At 34.4% G+C, this 16,407-nt stretch overlaps 1 protein-coding gene across 4 annotated transcripts in view; it reads left to right on the plus strand.

The window, feature by feature from the left end:
• The window catches only part of Parp8 (poly(ADP-ribose) polymerase family member 8), a 178,175-nt gene that overhangs the window by 133,193 nt on the left and 28,575 nt on the right, over positions 1-16,407 (plus strand). For 3 of the 4 annotated variants that reach the window (XM_047555101.1, XM_047555098.1, XM_047555102.1), the window contains exons 12-15: positions 1,754-1,879; positions 2,377-2,941; positions 4,485-4,535; positions 4,639-4,734. In XM_047555101.1, coding sequence (XP_047411057.1) covers positions 1,754-1,879; positions 2,377-2,941; positions 4,485-4,535; positions 4,639-4,734 — 838 coding nt within the window. The remainder of the gene's footprint in view (positions 1-1,753; positions 1,880-2,376; positions 2,942-4,484; positions 4,536-4,638; positions 4,735-16,407) is intronic. The other variant, XM_047555099.1, reaches the window with a different exon arrangement.

Here is a 16,407-nt window from a genome sequence, read left to right on the forward strand (position 1 = left end):
TGTTTGATACTGGTTGAATAGTGGGAGAATGTGATGTCATTAAAACAGCTTAAAAGAAAAAATACATTTGTTTTCATTGTTGATCTGAAACAGAATCAGCAATGGATCTCCTAGAGTTTCTTCCATTCTTTCTTTCTTTCTTTTTTTTTTTTTTTTTGGTATCATTGAAGGCTGAGCATATCAGAGACAGTGAAAATGATCTTGAACTTTGTATGACTGTGTTGAGTCTACACTGATCAAAGTTAACTCGTGTTTATGAGGGGAAAATATTGCAAATCCTATTTTGCCTCAAATGTGTACAATATAAAATCAGAGATAAATTTTTTTCATATATAGTGTCTCATATTTATAACATAAAAGTAATTTTCAATTTAAGTGCAAATCAGGACAAAACACTCAAAATTTAAATTCATGCTATTAATTCAATTTGATGACTATTGCTTTACTGAAGTTCACTGCTTCCATTTGAGGGTAGTACTAACTCTCTTGAACACCGGTCTTTTGACAGCAACATGATATTGTCCAAGTGTACTCACTTTTCTCTCTTTAAGTGATCCTGGGACCTATGTTCCCAAAGTTAGCCATGACATTGTCTACTGGTCACCTGATTCAGATGTATGGTTTACCTTGAAATGATTTTTCTCTTTTATCATCAGCACATGGCAATTGTAGAAATTCTTCTTGGTGCTGGCACATTAGTAAACCCAGACTCAAGTGTGAATACTTACATCTTTTATCAAGTGTGAATACTTACATCTTTTAGTGGTTCTCTATGTGAGAAGGTGGTCATTACACCAAATGGGTTTGTAGATACTCTTCCTGTTACCACTATTGTTAAATGACTTCTGAGAAACAGTTAATTTCTGTTACATCTCAGAAAAACTAGTAATCTGAATATGAGAGCTTAAGAGTTCTTATTTTAGGTTTTGAAGTCACCCTTCATAATGCTAACATAACGTGAAAGTCAGAGAATTTTAGCCATTTTATCCTCTTGATTTAACCAGATTAGGAACATTTCCTCACATTCTTAGAGAATGGTGTATAGGAAGAGGAATTATTTTATAGGAGGAAAAGAATCTACATCTGCTTGGTCCAAAGAATATTGTCACTGGAGAGTTCTTGTTCATTACAGGGGGAAATGATCCTAATAATGCTCTTACATTTAAATCCTGCTGAAATTTTGGGTGAAAAAACTTGAAGTGTAAAATAAAATTTCCCTTTTTCCTGAATTCTAAATGCAAATTTACTGTGAATTTGGAATTAAGTCATCATTCATTGCAGCTTTACTCTTTTTCTCAACACTTATACTACTCAAAGGACACAGAATAATTCTGTATATGTTTTCATTTACATGAAGAAAATTTTAAAAAATTAAGTAAAAGAAACTGACTTTACTTAATCAGATTTTTTTTGCCACTTAAGCTAAAGTTGCTGATCCTTAAGACTATTCTCATTCTTTTTATTCCTCCATCAATTCATCAGTCATTTAGATTGTTAAATCATAGCAATAGTATAATTTAATTATTTTAATATTGAGTAGTTATTGTGAATTATTATGGTATAGTTGTATCATTTTGGTAGTTTGCTATATAATGCATTTCTATATATGAAAAATCTTGTATGATTCTAAATTAGCACCCATTGATTACTGAATGCTTTTCCTTTGATAAGTGTCTTCTCAGCGTAATAACTATAGAATATTAGCTTTAATTACCTCAGAACTGTGATAACAGAATTACCTTTTAATTGACAGAATCATGCAGACATTTGTTACACAGCAGTGGAAACAAAGCAAAGAAAAGTCCAATTGCCTGCATAGTAAAAAACTGTCAGAGAAGAAAGTGAAGTCTCCCCTGCATTTATTTTCTACCTTGCGCAGGTTGGTAATAGGCACTTTTGTTGTTGCCTTGCTGGAGGATGAGTTTGTGATAGACTGTTGTCATTCAGTTTATATTCTTTGTATAATCTTAGCATCTGTTTATTTTCTTTATGAGTTCAAGGAAATGTTTAAGTTACACCTATTTCATAAAAAGCATAGATGTTCATGTGTATGTTGAGAGTTTTTATTTCCTATCAATTAAGTTTAAATTATTTCCTAATTGTGTAGCTCCCTATCAGAATTTTCCCTACTGGGCTCTGCAGTAGGTAGGACAGAGAAAAACTGTAGAATCTTCTTTAGCTTTTGAGGAAAAATGTGATTTAATTCCTTTGATCACCCTGCAGGTATCCTTGATGTGAGTTTTAAACAGGTAGGTTATACCTAAATGAGGGGGTAAGCGAGCACCACACGTGGGTGCAGTTTAAGCATGGCAGGTTTTCTCCATGGCCCTTTGAACCCATGAGTTTCCCTGTATTGATTGTTGTTTCATTTCAAAGGTCGCCAAGTTATCCTCCCCCTGGTTGTGGCAAAAGCAAATCCAAACTGAAATCCGAGCAAGATGGAATCTCCAAAACACACAAGCTGCTGCGGAGGACTTGTTCCAGCACAGTCAAGGCTGACGACGTGTGCGCCGCAAAGTCGCACCGGACCTTTGGTCGCTCGCTGTCCAGCGACCCTAGGGCTGAGCAGGCGATGACAACAATTAAATCGCACAAACTCTTGAACCGTCCCTGCACTGCAGCTGTGAAGCAAGAGGACTGCCTCACTCTAAAGTCCCATAAATTATTGACTCGATCATGTTCTGGAGACCCTCGATGTGAGCACAACACCAACTTGAAGCCCCATAAACTGTTAAGCAGGTCTTACTCCAGCAATCTCCGAATGGAAGAGCTGTATGGACTGAAAAATCACAAATTGCTCAGCAAGTCTTACTCCAATGCCCCCAAGTCATCCAAAACTGAGCTTTTCAAGGAACCTAATGCAGAGGGCAGGAGGCTCTCTCTTACCTCAGGGCTTATTGGTATCTTAACACCATCTTCATCTTCATCTTCCCAGCCTGCTGTGCGTAAATATTTTCATCTTTAGTTCTTAACTGTTGCGTGAGGGCCAGTGGAATTTTTTTTTTTTTTCCTCCATAAGCTCTGGTGGAGGGAAGAACTGAGATTGGTGGATTTTATTTTAAAATTTTGCTATTTTCTTTGATATTTGAATGTTGTCCTTGCACGCCAGACATTTACAGCTGGCACCTGAATAGTTGGTTTTAATTCTGGAAAAAGTAATGTAGTTACTGATTTTAGGTCCATTCCAAATTTCTTCCATACTAATGAATGGCTACTAAAAGTGGTAGGAAGTTAATTGAATTCCTAAAGCCTAAGGAAAGCATATGATTTGAGTGCTTTATTAAGTATGTTTATCTAAGCTCTGCTTTTTTCCACATGGAGGATCATATTTGTCTTATAACTAGATTAAGAATAATCCCCTTCCAGTTAAGAAGGGGAATTTTGCACATGACGGTTGTCACTGGTAGCGAGAAGCAACTTTGACAAGTATACCCCAGAGCATTCCTTGAAGATGATCTTAGTGTTCACATTATATTAAAACTGTTCTGGTCCTCCTGGAGCCAGGAGATGACTATCGTAATAACTTAAGTTCTTTGGGAGATTCTTTAAACAAAATTTACTTCTAGAATGATGACCATTTAAGCTCATTTCAGATAAAGAAATAGACTATATTATTTACATTCTCAAAATAGTTGATAAAAACTTTTGTTTGCTTTTTCTAGATAATGTTTACATATATGTTGGGGGTGCATGTTTAGCTTTGACCCATAATATGAATACATCCAGCCATAAAAGAAGTTGATAAAAATAGATACTACTTTCAGAAAGTTATTCTTCTGTAGACTTTTATTTCTAAAATCAAACTGTAAATTATGCTGTAAGTTACATTTGCTTTATGAAAATCTATGTATGTTGATAATTTCCTGTGAACATCCTAAAAACCCATTTCTATTCAAAGATAAGTTTTAAGGACCTTGAGAAAGTGATGTTAAATAATTACATAGCTAAATGTTTCCCACGGCAGTTTTTCCAAGAAAGATAATTTCAGATATTCTATGAAAGAAAATGTCCAAATGTTCTGTTCTTCTATATAGCTGTGTATAATATATAGTTTAGTGATGTGCCACATTAACTGTCTAATGTTTCCTTAGAGGAATAATTGTATCTAATTGTAAAATAAGATTGAAACGTTCTTATTAGGAGGTATGAGCTTTTGCTGCTAAGTAATAGAGGCAGTGTTTTTTTGTCATCATGCAAACATGCCAATAACACTTAGAAGATTAGAAATTGATACTGCTATTATTTAGTTTAGGTAAAGATTGCAGTAGCAATGACAGAAAGGGTATTATAATAGAACAAAGAAATTGTAAAATCTTGATAACATAATCAGTGATATTTCATGTGATCTTCTAAAGATCACTTTTGTATTAAAAAGAAAGTTAAAAGGGTATAATCATAAAACATTAAATGCTATAATTCATACATTTTCCCAATTAAAAAATTACTTGGTTCTTTTACTTTTTTATTTTTATTTTTTTTAATAGCCAAATGGTGCAAAATGCATTCCAATACGAGACCGTGGCTTCCTAGTGCAGGTATGAGTCAAGACTACCAGTTGTAGAAGTATTTTAGTCCTTACTGGGCTTTCAAAACATTTATGAGCACCACTGAATTGTTTCTTTCTATTGTTTTATTCAGACAATTGAGTTTGCTGAGCAGCGGATCCCTGTATTGAATGAGTACTGTGTGGTTTGTGATGAGCCACATGTGTTTCAAAATGGCCCCATGCTTAGGGTAAGTTCTTGTTGGTAGAGTGTCAGTGTTGACTTAGAACATAAATGAAAAGTGTCGAAATGTAAAAATAAATCAGAAATGCAGCTTAAATATTAGTTAACACACTAAAGGGTATAATTTACGGAAATGATTTAGTATTTCTGAAGGAGTCTGTGAAAGAGCAAGTAGTTTGGTATTGGGAAAATGTTTCTCATTTGTCTTTTATCTGTCTATCCATTTATACCTATATCTATCCTGATGTTAAGTGTCATGTATTGTAGACTTTTAAGAAATACTGTTTGTAAGGTTAAGGATACTTAAACAGTGTTTATTAAAAACTCCACAATTTAAGGTGCATACTGTATGGTGGAGACTGTATGCCCTATGTTGGTTGGAAGAGGTACACTGGAGCTTTAGGAAAATCAGAAGAACGATTTCCAAAAATTGCCAGCTTGACACATTTGGGATATTACCAAGGAGATATGGCAGTAATAATCACTGTACATATGTGCATTTTGGGGGAGAATTACTCAGTTTAAAAATTTTCCAGATTTTTCTATTAAATATATGGTAGCATATTTACGTGAATAGAGTTTTTTAATATTCTCTTATCTTTTTAAAAAATATTTTTAGTTATAGATGGACACGGTACATTTATTTATTATGTGGTGCTGAGGATCGAGTCCTGTGCTTTCACACGTGCTAGGCAAGCGCTCTACCAGTGAGCTACAACCCTAGCCCTCTTATTATCTTCTTGACATCAGTGGAGTTCTTGTAGTATTATATGCTTGATTCCTGATCTTGAAAATTTGTCATTTCTGTGTTTGTCAGATGGTTTTCCATCACTACAAGAAAATATCTGAAATAATCAAATTATACAGAGAAAAGGTTTATTTTGACTGAGCTTTGGATGTTTCAATTGACTTTGTGGTTTTGGGCCTGAGCTGGGCAACCCATCACACCAATAGCATATGGTGAAACAAAACTACTCACTTCATTGCCAGGAAGCAGAAGAGAGAGAGCAGTGGTTTGGGTCCCTCAGTCTCCTTCAAGGGCACACCTCAGTGACCTAAGGACTTCTACTTGGCCCCACCTCTGAAAGATTCAGCCATCTCTTAAGAGCACCTCCCTTGGGACCACTCGGTCAATATACAATCCTTCAGGAAATGTCAACATCTAAATCATAACTATCTCTTTATTTTTCAAGCTAGAAACTTACTGATTTTATGTACCTTTTAAAAAACGGGTTCTGTGTTTCCTCTATTTTTCTCTATAGTTTCTCTCTTTTGATTTCATTTTTTTTTTCTCTGCAATCTTACAAAAGTAGGAGTATGATAATTTCATGTTATTATTGCTGAGGTGTCTGTTTCTGTCTTGGGTGCTTTCGATATTTCTTTCATGTTTTTTTGGGGGAACCCTGTTGTTAGGAGCAGATGTTTATAAATGTTACATGTTCTTTTTGTTTCTAGGCTTTTCTCATGTCTTTTGTTCCTGAGTTTTTGTTTTAAAATGTTTTGTCTTACATCAGTGTAACCTCTGTAACTTTTCGTTGGTTATTATTTACATGAAATATCTTTTTCCATGCTTTTAAAAAAACATATTTGTGTCTTTGAACTGAAAGTCTTTTTTTGATACCAAATGGTTGGATCCTGTTCTTTTATGTATTTTGCTAATCTCTGTATTTAAATGAAATAATTAATAAGGAAAGATTTCTTCCATTTTTCTATTCATTTTCTGGGTCAGTTATATTCATTTTATTTTATTTTTTCTTCATTATTGCCCTTTTTATATACTAAACAGATATTTCTCTAGTGTATCATTTTAATTCCTTACAGGTAACTTTCTGATTTATTTCTATAATAATTGTTCTAGGAATTATGATTAACATTTTAATTTTTAAAAATCCAGTTTGGATTATTATCACCTAGATTTTAATAATATATAAAAACCTCATTCCAAAATAGCTTCAGTCTCCCTCCCTTACACTATTATGGATAAAGAGAAAAATTACATTTTTATATTGTGGGTTCATCAACACAGGTTATACTCATTGCTTTATGCAGTTCCCTTTAATCTAGATAGGAAAATTCAAAATGTTAAAAAATAAAAACACTGTGCAGTCCTTTCTATGTACCTATGTGGTTACTTTACCCCCCGTTCTTTATTTCCTTCTGTGTACTGTCCAGGTTCTTTTTTATTTCCTCCTGAAAAACTCCATTTGTTTCCTGTGGGAAGTTGGCTTCCAGTGATGCACTCTTTGTTTTGATCTGAGGGTATTTTAATTTCTCCTTCATTGTTTGAAGGATAGTTATGCTGAACATAGGATGCTTGGTTGATAGGTTTTCTGGGCTGGGGGCAGATTTGAAGCTCTCTTCTCTATCGCAATTTGAATTTCCTATCCCACTGCCTTCTGGTGATTACACAACTCCTCCTTTCTGTAATGAGTTGCTTCTCTCACTACTTTTAGGATCTATTGTTTGTCTTTTGTCTTGAGCATTTTGATTAGGACATACATCTCTTCAACCTCATCATATTTGGGATTCATTGGGTTTCTTGGCAGTACAGATTAACATTTTTCATTAATTCGAGGCTGTTTTTTTTTTTTTTCCCCAACACCATTGATTTTTTTTCAATATCTGTCTTCAGATATTCTTTCTGCATCTTTTCTTGCTTCTTTCCTTCTGGGACTTCCAAATCTGTAATTTTGTATATGATGATGTCCATTAGGTCTCTTAAGACTTCATTCACTTTTCTTAATGATTTTTTTATTGCTGTTACTTTATGACTCAGCTGACCTACCTTCAAGTACTTGATCCTTCTTTCTGCCTCCTTAAGTCTGCTCTTAACTCTTTCAGTGATTTTCCCCCCTCTTCATTTTTGTTATTGTGCTTTCCAGCTGAAGAATTTCTGGTTCATTTTTCGTGAATTTTGTGTGTTGGTTCTCTGTTGGGATATTGTCTTTCCTTTTTTTTTTCTTCTAAATTAATTAATCCATTTATTTTTTGGTTTCCTTTAGCTTTTTGATCATTTCATAAATAGCTAATGTAAAACGTTTAGCATAGTAAGTATATCTATGCTTTCTCTGTTACCCTTTCTCTTGATTACCTTTTCCCTATATATTTCTTATTTCTTTTTATACCTCATCATTTTTTATTGGAAACTGGACTTTTTGAATATGATAATGCAGTCACTTGGGAATCAGATTTCTGCTGTCCTTAGGATTTATTTTGTTGTAGTTCCTTGTTTGATTTTTTTTTTTCCCCAAATTATTTATGTGCAGTCTCCATTCATGGTCTTGTTTGACCCTTCAGGTTTTGTTCATTTAGTGGTCAGCTAATCATCAAAGCACATGAAAACCCCCTTCCAGTTGCTGCCAAGGGACTCTGTGGGTAATGTCAGGGTATGCCTTCAGTACTAGCCAGGCAGTTTACAGTGACCTCAGCCTGTATTTCCTGTTTATACAAAACCTTCAGGTCAGCCAGAGGGGAGATTCTAAGCCTTCCTAGGCCTTTCTTAAACATGCACATGGCCCTCTAGATTCACAGGAATATGTGTAAGCTTTTCATAGTCCTTAGGGACATTTCTCTCCCTAGCCTCTCTCCTTGAGCTTTTTGGTTAGTTTGTTGTTTGCCTCCGTTATTATTTGTTAACTTCAGACAGCAGTGACTAAAATTGTGACTGCAAATGTTTTCAATCCCTACTCTGGGTATTAGATTTAATACTGGGTAGATTCCAAGTCAGGCAGAAATAAAGACAATTATTTTGGACTTGTCTTCACAAGCCACCACAGATACAGTAATAGCAGTTCTTTCTGAATGAGCTCTAGTATTAAGAATGTAGGCTATAATTTTTAAGACTACTACCAAAGTGAAAAATGGGAGATGGAACTATGGCATGCTTAAACAACAAATTTTATAGCTCTTACCAGGATTCAGCCATTTTTCTTTAATAGTGCTTGTTGGGTGACTGCAAGCTTATTTCCAGAATGTGAGAAAAGTTGATTCTTTTTTTTTTTTTTTTTGCCAGTATTTATAAGGTTTTTATTGAGGAGTGAACACTTGGGCTTCTTACTCAGCCATTTTTGCTGACATCAACCTTCATTTCGAACTTTTAAATAAGCACATGTGCATAGTAAAGTTCAGCTTTGTATTTTGAGAAACAATAAAATGTGGGTAAATATTAAGGTGATTATTAAACAATACCTAGTAGGGTTAGCTGAGGAAAGGCAGTTATTGGGTACTATGTACTAGGCACTGCATGCAGATATATTTTGCATATTGCTTCCTTAATTGATTTTCACAAAACTCTTTTGGTTTAGGTATATTTGCTCCCTTGTTGCCTATAAGTTTAAGATTCACTAAGATTCACAGAGATTAAGTAATTTGTTAAACACTGTCCAGGTAGTGTAGGCAGAAGTTTGACTTCCAACCAGAAACTTCTGACTTCAAAGCTCTGCATCTTAGACACTTATTGAAGGCTTGATAAGTAGAAAGGACAATGCTAGATTCATTGTTAGACTTTTTAAGAGAAGTCTTTTTTTTCTCTTAAGCACATGTTTGAAAGACAAGTCACAAAGCCTAGATAGATAGCAATAACTTTATTAGAAATTATTTTGTATGGTCAAGTATTACATTTTAAAATCATGTATAATCAGCCACTTTATTAATATGATTATCTGTCAAATTTTGTGATACAGTTGTTTTGTCTTAAGAAAAGCATATCTGAAGAAAGACTTTATTTTTTGCAGTACACATGTTTTATTTTCCCCTCTGCTGGGGATGGAGCTCAGCATGCCAAGCAAGTGCTCTTTCCCTGAGCTACACCCCAGCCCACCCCACCCCACCCCATACCTGTATGCAGTTTTTGATTTTGTTTGTTTTTGTTGTTGTTGTTGGTGGTGGTGGTGGTAGTCAGCATTTCTTTCAGAGGTATAATGTTATTCTGAAATCCAAATTAACTAAAAATAACTAATTTTTTAAAAAAATAATTGTGCCATTTTGTTTCTGCTCTTTGATTCTTGGAACGTGTAACAGTGATGAAATTGGGACAAATCCTCTGGTCATCAAAGCCTACCCCACCTGGGAGCAGCACTTTGAGTTTTGTTAGTGTCCATGTGTTCATCTTGATCTACTGGTTGGTCCATGGTCATGCATTTTCCACTGCAAAAGATCATAGTAGTGTTATCAGTAGTAAATGCTCTGAGTGATTATGTGCTCTAAGACTTTTCCGTGAATTGTCAAATCCTCATAAAAACCCGTGAGGTAGGTATTATTACCAACCTCACTTCACAAATGAGGAAAACAGTAATTCTTTTCAGTGTTATTTTGCCAGTAAGACAGAATTTTAACACTGGCAGAATGGCACCAGCCTGGGGTTCTTGCTCTTCACGTGTGGGCTTGAACTGACAGTGTTTTGTCCTGCTACATACTGCACACATTGTTGGGAGTTTGCTCTGTGTGATTTAGTGACTGGCATCCTTCATAAAGCAAGTGGTAAAATTGATATAGTTTGTATTAATATGCTGTATTCTGAATTTTGTTTGACTTTATGTCTGTGTCAATGAAGTAGGCTGGCTTCTTGTAGAAGTAATGTATTTTTGTGAGCAAGAGAGAAGACATTTTGTAAATAAATATGAGATAGCTACTCACCAGATGGTTTAATGCCTTTATGACGCAGACTGGTATCTAAGAAAATCAGAAAACTTAACTTTGATGTTCTTATTAGTAAGATAAGTGACTTGAAGTTGGATTAGGAAATGAAATTCAGAGAAACTTCTCATGTTCAGAGAAAGAGTGAAACAGAAAGATCTGTTTCTTGATTCTGTTAAACAGATGCTTTACCTAAGTTGGTTGGGCACGCTCATTTTTTTTTTTTTTTCTATTTCTCTTTAGTATTTGCATTGCAATATATTTTGCTATAAATTTAAGAGTAATATTGAAAATCTTTAATTCACCCTTTTTTTTGGGATATTAACCAGTGAACTGATTCATTGACTATTTATTCAGCTCACTTGGTACATTACCAGCTGTAACAAATTCCCAAAATGATAAATTGGTGATTACATAGATTAGATAAAATGTTGTTTTCTCTAGAATTTTATTCTAATAATTTTCTCACTTGTTAGATCATTCTTTTTCCAAATTGACTCTTTTTCATATTTTTTTTTTCTTTTCTCCACATCTCACTTTCCTTAAAACTCATTAACACCCACCCTCCCCCCAAACCCCAATGCCCCTAAAGTCTTAAGATACTTAAGTCCAAGAGGGCTGGGGATGTAGCTCATTTGGTAGAGTGCTTGAGGCCCCAGATTCAATCCTGGGTACCACAAAAATACTCTAGTCATCTCTTCATCGTTACCAAACTCATAGATATCATTGACAGCACACTTTATGTAACACTCCCATCACCATTAAGAGAATTGTTCAGAGTCCTGGATTTTCAAACTGGCTGTGCAGTTGGATTATTGCCAGAAAACCAAAGGAGTAGTTCTGTAGAGGGTTAATGCAGCAAACCCCTTTAGAAAGGGTTTTAAAATGTTATATTGTGTCTTCAAGTGTTTTGAAAAGAAAAGAAAAATTTAGTGCCCCAAGGTCTCTAAATTCCTAGTGTCCTTGCCTTTTTGTTACATTCACTTTGAGAACACCCCTGTCTTGGATCAGTGACCTTACATCTCTTCTTTGTCTTACGTGCTTTCACCTCCTTCACGTAAGCATTTGTACCATGCTGGATAAAAACAATGTGGTTGTGTGAATCAATGGCCCTACAGGGTTGGACCTCTGTCGCTGATAACATGGTCCTCATTCATGTGTCCCTGGTTAACAGACTTCCCCGTTTTCCACATCAACATATGAAACAATAATTATGATGTCATTCTCTTTTCTTGCCATGTGGAAAAGTCCTGGGCTACTTGTTCTGAGTGGTTTGATCTAGTCCAGTGGTTCTCAATATGTTTGAATGTGTCTGTCACTTACTTGAGCAGAATGGCAATCCTGCTGAAGCAAAGTCATCTGAGAAACCTGACAATCCATGTTTCTGTGTATCTTCCTTGCTGTGGCCTTTAGACTGGTCTTTATAATTAAGACTTTTATTTTCTAAATGAAATTAATAACACTCGGTTATAATTTGGTCACAGTTTGAGACATGCCCATAAAAAACCTGGAGAAACTGGGCATGGAGGGTAAATCAGAGTATTCCCATTTCATCTTGTAAGAATGAACTAGGTAGAGCTTGTATTTAGGTCTCACTTTAGTATTTGAAGAGTGAATGAAAAAAGTGCATCATACTAACACCCTCTGGAAACTCCCCTCCAATATGGAACTTCCAATTTCAGGTTCTGAAACACAAACAAAACAAAATAATAATCATTCCCAGAAACTTTTAGTTAAAAAACATGACTTTTAAAAATACCCTATCGAGTTGGGTTGACATTGATTTTAATGCTCAAACAATATCTTTGTTGTATAAGACAAATAGGGACTCTGTTCAGGTCTCTCTGCCTTCCTGAGGTCTGCCTTGGTCCCTATGGTGTTTCTGTCTCTCCAGTGGACATTACTTTTCTTTGAAGTACATTATGCCGCATTTTTATTTTTGTATCCACAGTTTTTTTTTTTTTAAATCAAAACCTGTCAATTTATTGTTATAATCTTTCTTACAAAAAACAAAAATCAATGTCCAGTTCATGAAGGTTGGTGTGGTGGTTAGATGGGAATCATTTCATGGCAGGAAAATGCTAGTCCACAATATAAGTACTTATGTTTCACTAAGGAAAAAAAGAAAGAAAAAAAATTCAAAGCATTGACTAGTATACTAAAAATACAGAGAATTAAAGGATTATAGGTTTGGGCTCTTAAAATTTTAATATAATTCTAATTTTTTAAACACTAGTTTTAAGTGAAGAATTTATATTTAAATCGATTTTTGTTTTTTGTAAGAAAGATTGTAGCAATAAATTGAGAGGTTTTGATAAAAAAACTGTATACAAAAATAAAAAGACTGCATAATGTACTTCAAAGTATTCTTTTATGAAATATTTACCTTTGTATATGCATTGAGTTAAAGCTGTGGCAGACAGCTTGTCTAGTTTCTTATATTGTTAACACTTAAACAGCTCTCCATTCCTCAAGGAGATTTCATACATACCTTATCTCACTTGGTCCTCTTATCAACTCAGGCAGCTAGATGTTATTTTTCTTCTCATTACAGTTAGGGAATCAGATAAACACATGTGCTCCAAGTGCAGCAGGCTCCACTTCTATGTGTTTTACATATTGAACTTGCACAGAATACTTTGGACAAAAAGATGATAGCAGAAATGTTTGAAAACCATTCTTGATGGTTTATCTCTATTTGTAAATATGTAGCTAAATTCTGTAGAGTTGCAATTTCTCTTCAGGGATAAGAGGATAATTTAAATTCTTTGATAACACAACTTTTTTAAAGTATAGTTAGTTTCTAAAATATTCTTTAGGGCTTAAGAAACTTTGAAACTTTTTTTTTTGCATTTAAATTTCTCTGATTAAAAAATGTATTCTTCTTAGCTGAAACCTTTTAAAATAATTTATATTTTAGGGACACATAGAAAGTTACCTGTGCTTTTAAATGGTACATAATGAATATTGTGTAGTAAATATGTTTATGTTGATAATGGAGGACTTGCCATGGTTTTATGGTCTTTAAGTTATATGGATTAATTATTTTAAGACAATATAATAATACATTAATGGCAAACTGTATTTTACAAATTCAAACTAGTAGATATATGGTAAAGTAAAAAACAAATTAGTAAATAATGATACACACTTGGTTATATTCAGGCATACATAAATTTGTATGAAAGTATGGTAATAAAATTCATCATTACACTTACCTGCTAACAGTTATTTAGTGATGGTGCAGGTTTGAATAAATGCTAGTGTTTTCTGTGTAGATAATGTCATAGCTCAGCTTGTGAAGGTTGGTGTGGTGGTTAGATGGGAATCATTTCATGGCAGGAGAATGCTAATCCAAAATATAAGTACTTATGTTTCACTAAGGAAAAATGATTCAGTTTCTCACCCTTGAACAGGATGCCCCTTCTGTGAGCAGACACCTAGTCTTGATCACTTAGTGTTATTGGAGAATTTTCTTTGAGTGCGCCATCTTGTGTTGACATTTTGAATTCTCAAATAAAATGTGAATAAATAAGAAAGGATTGTTAATATACAAAAGTAAATAAATATGAAAATGTTTCCTTGAAAATTGAAGTAATTTGCATCTTACATTTTGAATGTTCCTTGAACTTTCTCATAAGAACAAACAAAACATACAGAATTTTTTTTTTTTTTTATAATCTCAGACACATTTACTTATTGTGGCGTTGGTGTGGTATATAAATTAATGAGAACCTTATTATATTTGTAGTTGATTTTAAAAAGGAGGAGGGGTGGGGATATAGCTGAGTTGGTAGAGTGCTTCCCTTTCAAGCACAAGGCCCTGGGTTCATTCCCCAACACTGCCAAAAAAGAAGGAAAGATAAACTTATTTACATAAGAATGTAATGTATATTCTGACCTGTCAGCAGGTTTTCTAGCATGCCTGATTTTTGCCTAATCGCCCCTTTTCAACTTATAGTAGCAAGATATTCTAAGAAGTGAATCTTACATGTTTGGGTCTGGGAAGGAATGCTACTTTCAAACAAATCGTACAAAAAGGGAAAGGAGTGTCCATAATGTGATAATGCCTCATTTCATTATAAGAGTGCAGGTTCATTACTTAAAATAATGGGCCGCTTGGCAAGTTCATGTGATTTGGAGCTGTAGAGGTTAGCATAAAGAGGTCTCTCAGGGGATTAAACAGTGCAGACAAAGCATTTTAGAAAGGCCTGAGAAGTAGAGAATAGGGAGGTCTTGGTGAAATTGCTAAAAATCATTGGAGACCAAGTCAGAATATTCTTGAATACCCAGCATTGGCAATAATGTGTTGTGACAGAGATATGCAAAACTGTGTCTATTATAATTTCCCCCATGTCCTTGAAATTTTTTTGTGTTGAATTTTTCAAAATTAACCTTTAAATCTACTTTAATGATATTTTATATTTCTGTAAAAATATAATTTGGTACTATAGTTTCTGTTGTTATATTTCCTGGAATGTGTGTGCATGATTATATGCACATATAATATCTCACATGTGTACATATTTACACACATGGTTTGATGATCACAAAGTATAGTTGATTGTCCATTGTTCAAAAGGAACTAATCATTACTTAGGTCACTAAATAAGCATTACCTTGTTGCTCATTTTTGGGATTAATGAATTTTAGTCATAAAAACAGTGATGCATTGTTTGACAGAAGTGTGATTCAAAATGAAGAACCTTCCCTGTCACCATTCCCTCCTCATTGAATTTTGGGTAGCTGGTACATGAATAAGTTCCTGGAGACTTTGTGATTTTCAAGGTTCTTATTTTCCTGGAAACTTTTGTTTGTTCATATTTTTGTTTTATTCAGACATCAGTATAGCATTTGAGGGTATAGTCAGTATTCAGAAAATATTTGCTGCTGTTACTTTCGATCACACCATGCACTTTGCCTCATGAAGTGAACAAAAGAAACAGTCTAATGTCCTTGGGAGAAATTGAGATTGTAACATGCACACAGATGCATGCCCACAAAACAGAAGATTCAGCTACACGTTGAAGTTAAGGAAAAAGAAGTGGAATGGAAAAGCCTGTTGTATGCATATGCATATCCAGATATATATGGCAATGTGTATAGCTTGTGACTGGAGACCTTTTTCAGATTAATTTCCTCCCACAGTTCTGATATTTCTGAAATGGAACCAGACTGCACTTTTAAGGCCGACAAGGAAAGGAATATATCAATTCCTTTTTCCTCTAACATTCTCTTCAGGGGAGAGTGAACCAGAAATGTTTGTGATCATTCAGCCTTTCTGTCCATAAAGCCACACATCTGGGCTCATTCTCTACAGACAGGATGTTCAGAGTGGTGCAGTACTTCCCCACTGGCTAAGCAAAAGACCAGCCGTCCTCTAAAAGCAGTGAGCACAGGAGCAGGGGCACTAACAAATGCCTTTTGTCTGCTGTGGAGAGGCACCATGGATTGCCTCCTGTTAGGCTTCATCAGCTACCTAATGCAATGTAACCAGGGAGATAAGATAAATCAAAGAGATGACACTATATTAGATTTGAAAGATGAGAGCTTTTCCAAAGTAATTGCAGAGTGTATATTTCAGTGCTGTTGACTTCAGGAGGTTATTGAAGTCCAAAGTCTTTGCAGCAAAACCAATCTTTCAAGAGCTGAGTAGCAAGTAAGCAGAGTCATGCTTATTTCTTCCGAACAAATTTGCTAGGAAAAAGTGAGTTCTCCGTATATCTGTCTTGTAGAACTTTTGTGTATAACCTCGTTTTTATTTATCATCTTAACCTTAGTATTTACTTTTTCTAAAAATGCATTTCATGTGCCAAATGTGTATTTTCAAGAGATAGGAATTTTTCTTTTCAACATATTTTCATTTATTACTAAATTGTTTCAAATGAAAGTGCCCGCAACTAACTGAAATGGATCATTTCTTATCATATTTGCAACTCTTTATTAGTAAAGGACTCTATTAATTATTAACTAAATTTAAGAATCAGTTTTTTTTTAAACAAAATAGTATGGATTCTTTTTTTAACATTGTTTATTATGTAGACAG

Source organism: Sciurus carolinensis, chromosome 6 (genome assembly GCF_902686445.1).
Source record: "Sciurus carolinensis chromosome 6, mSciCar1.2, whole genome shotgun sequence".
NCBI lineage: Eukaryota > Metazoa > Chordata > Mammalia > Rodentia > Sciuridae > Sciurus > Sciurus carolinensis.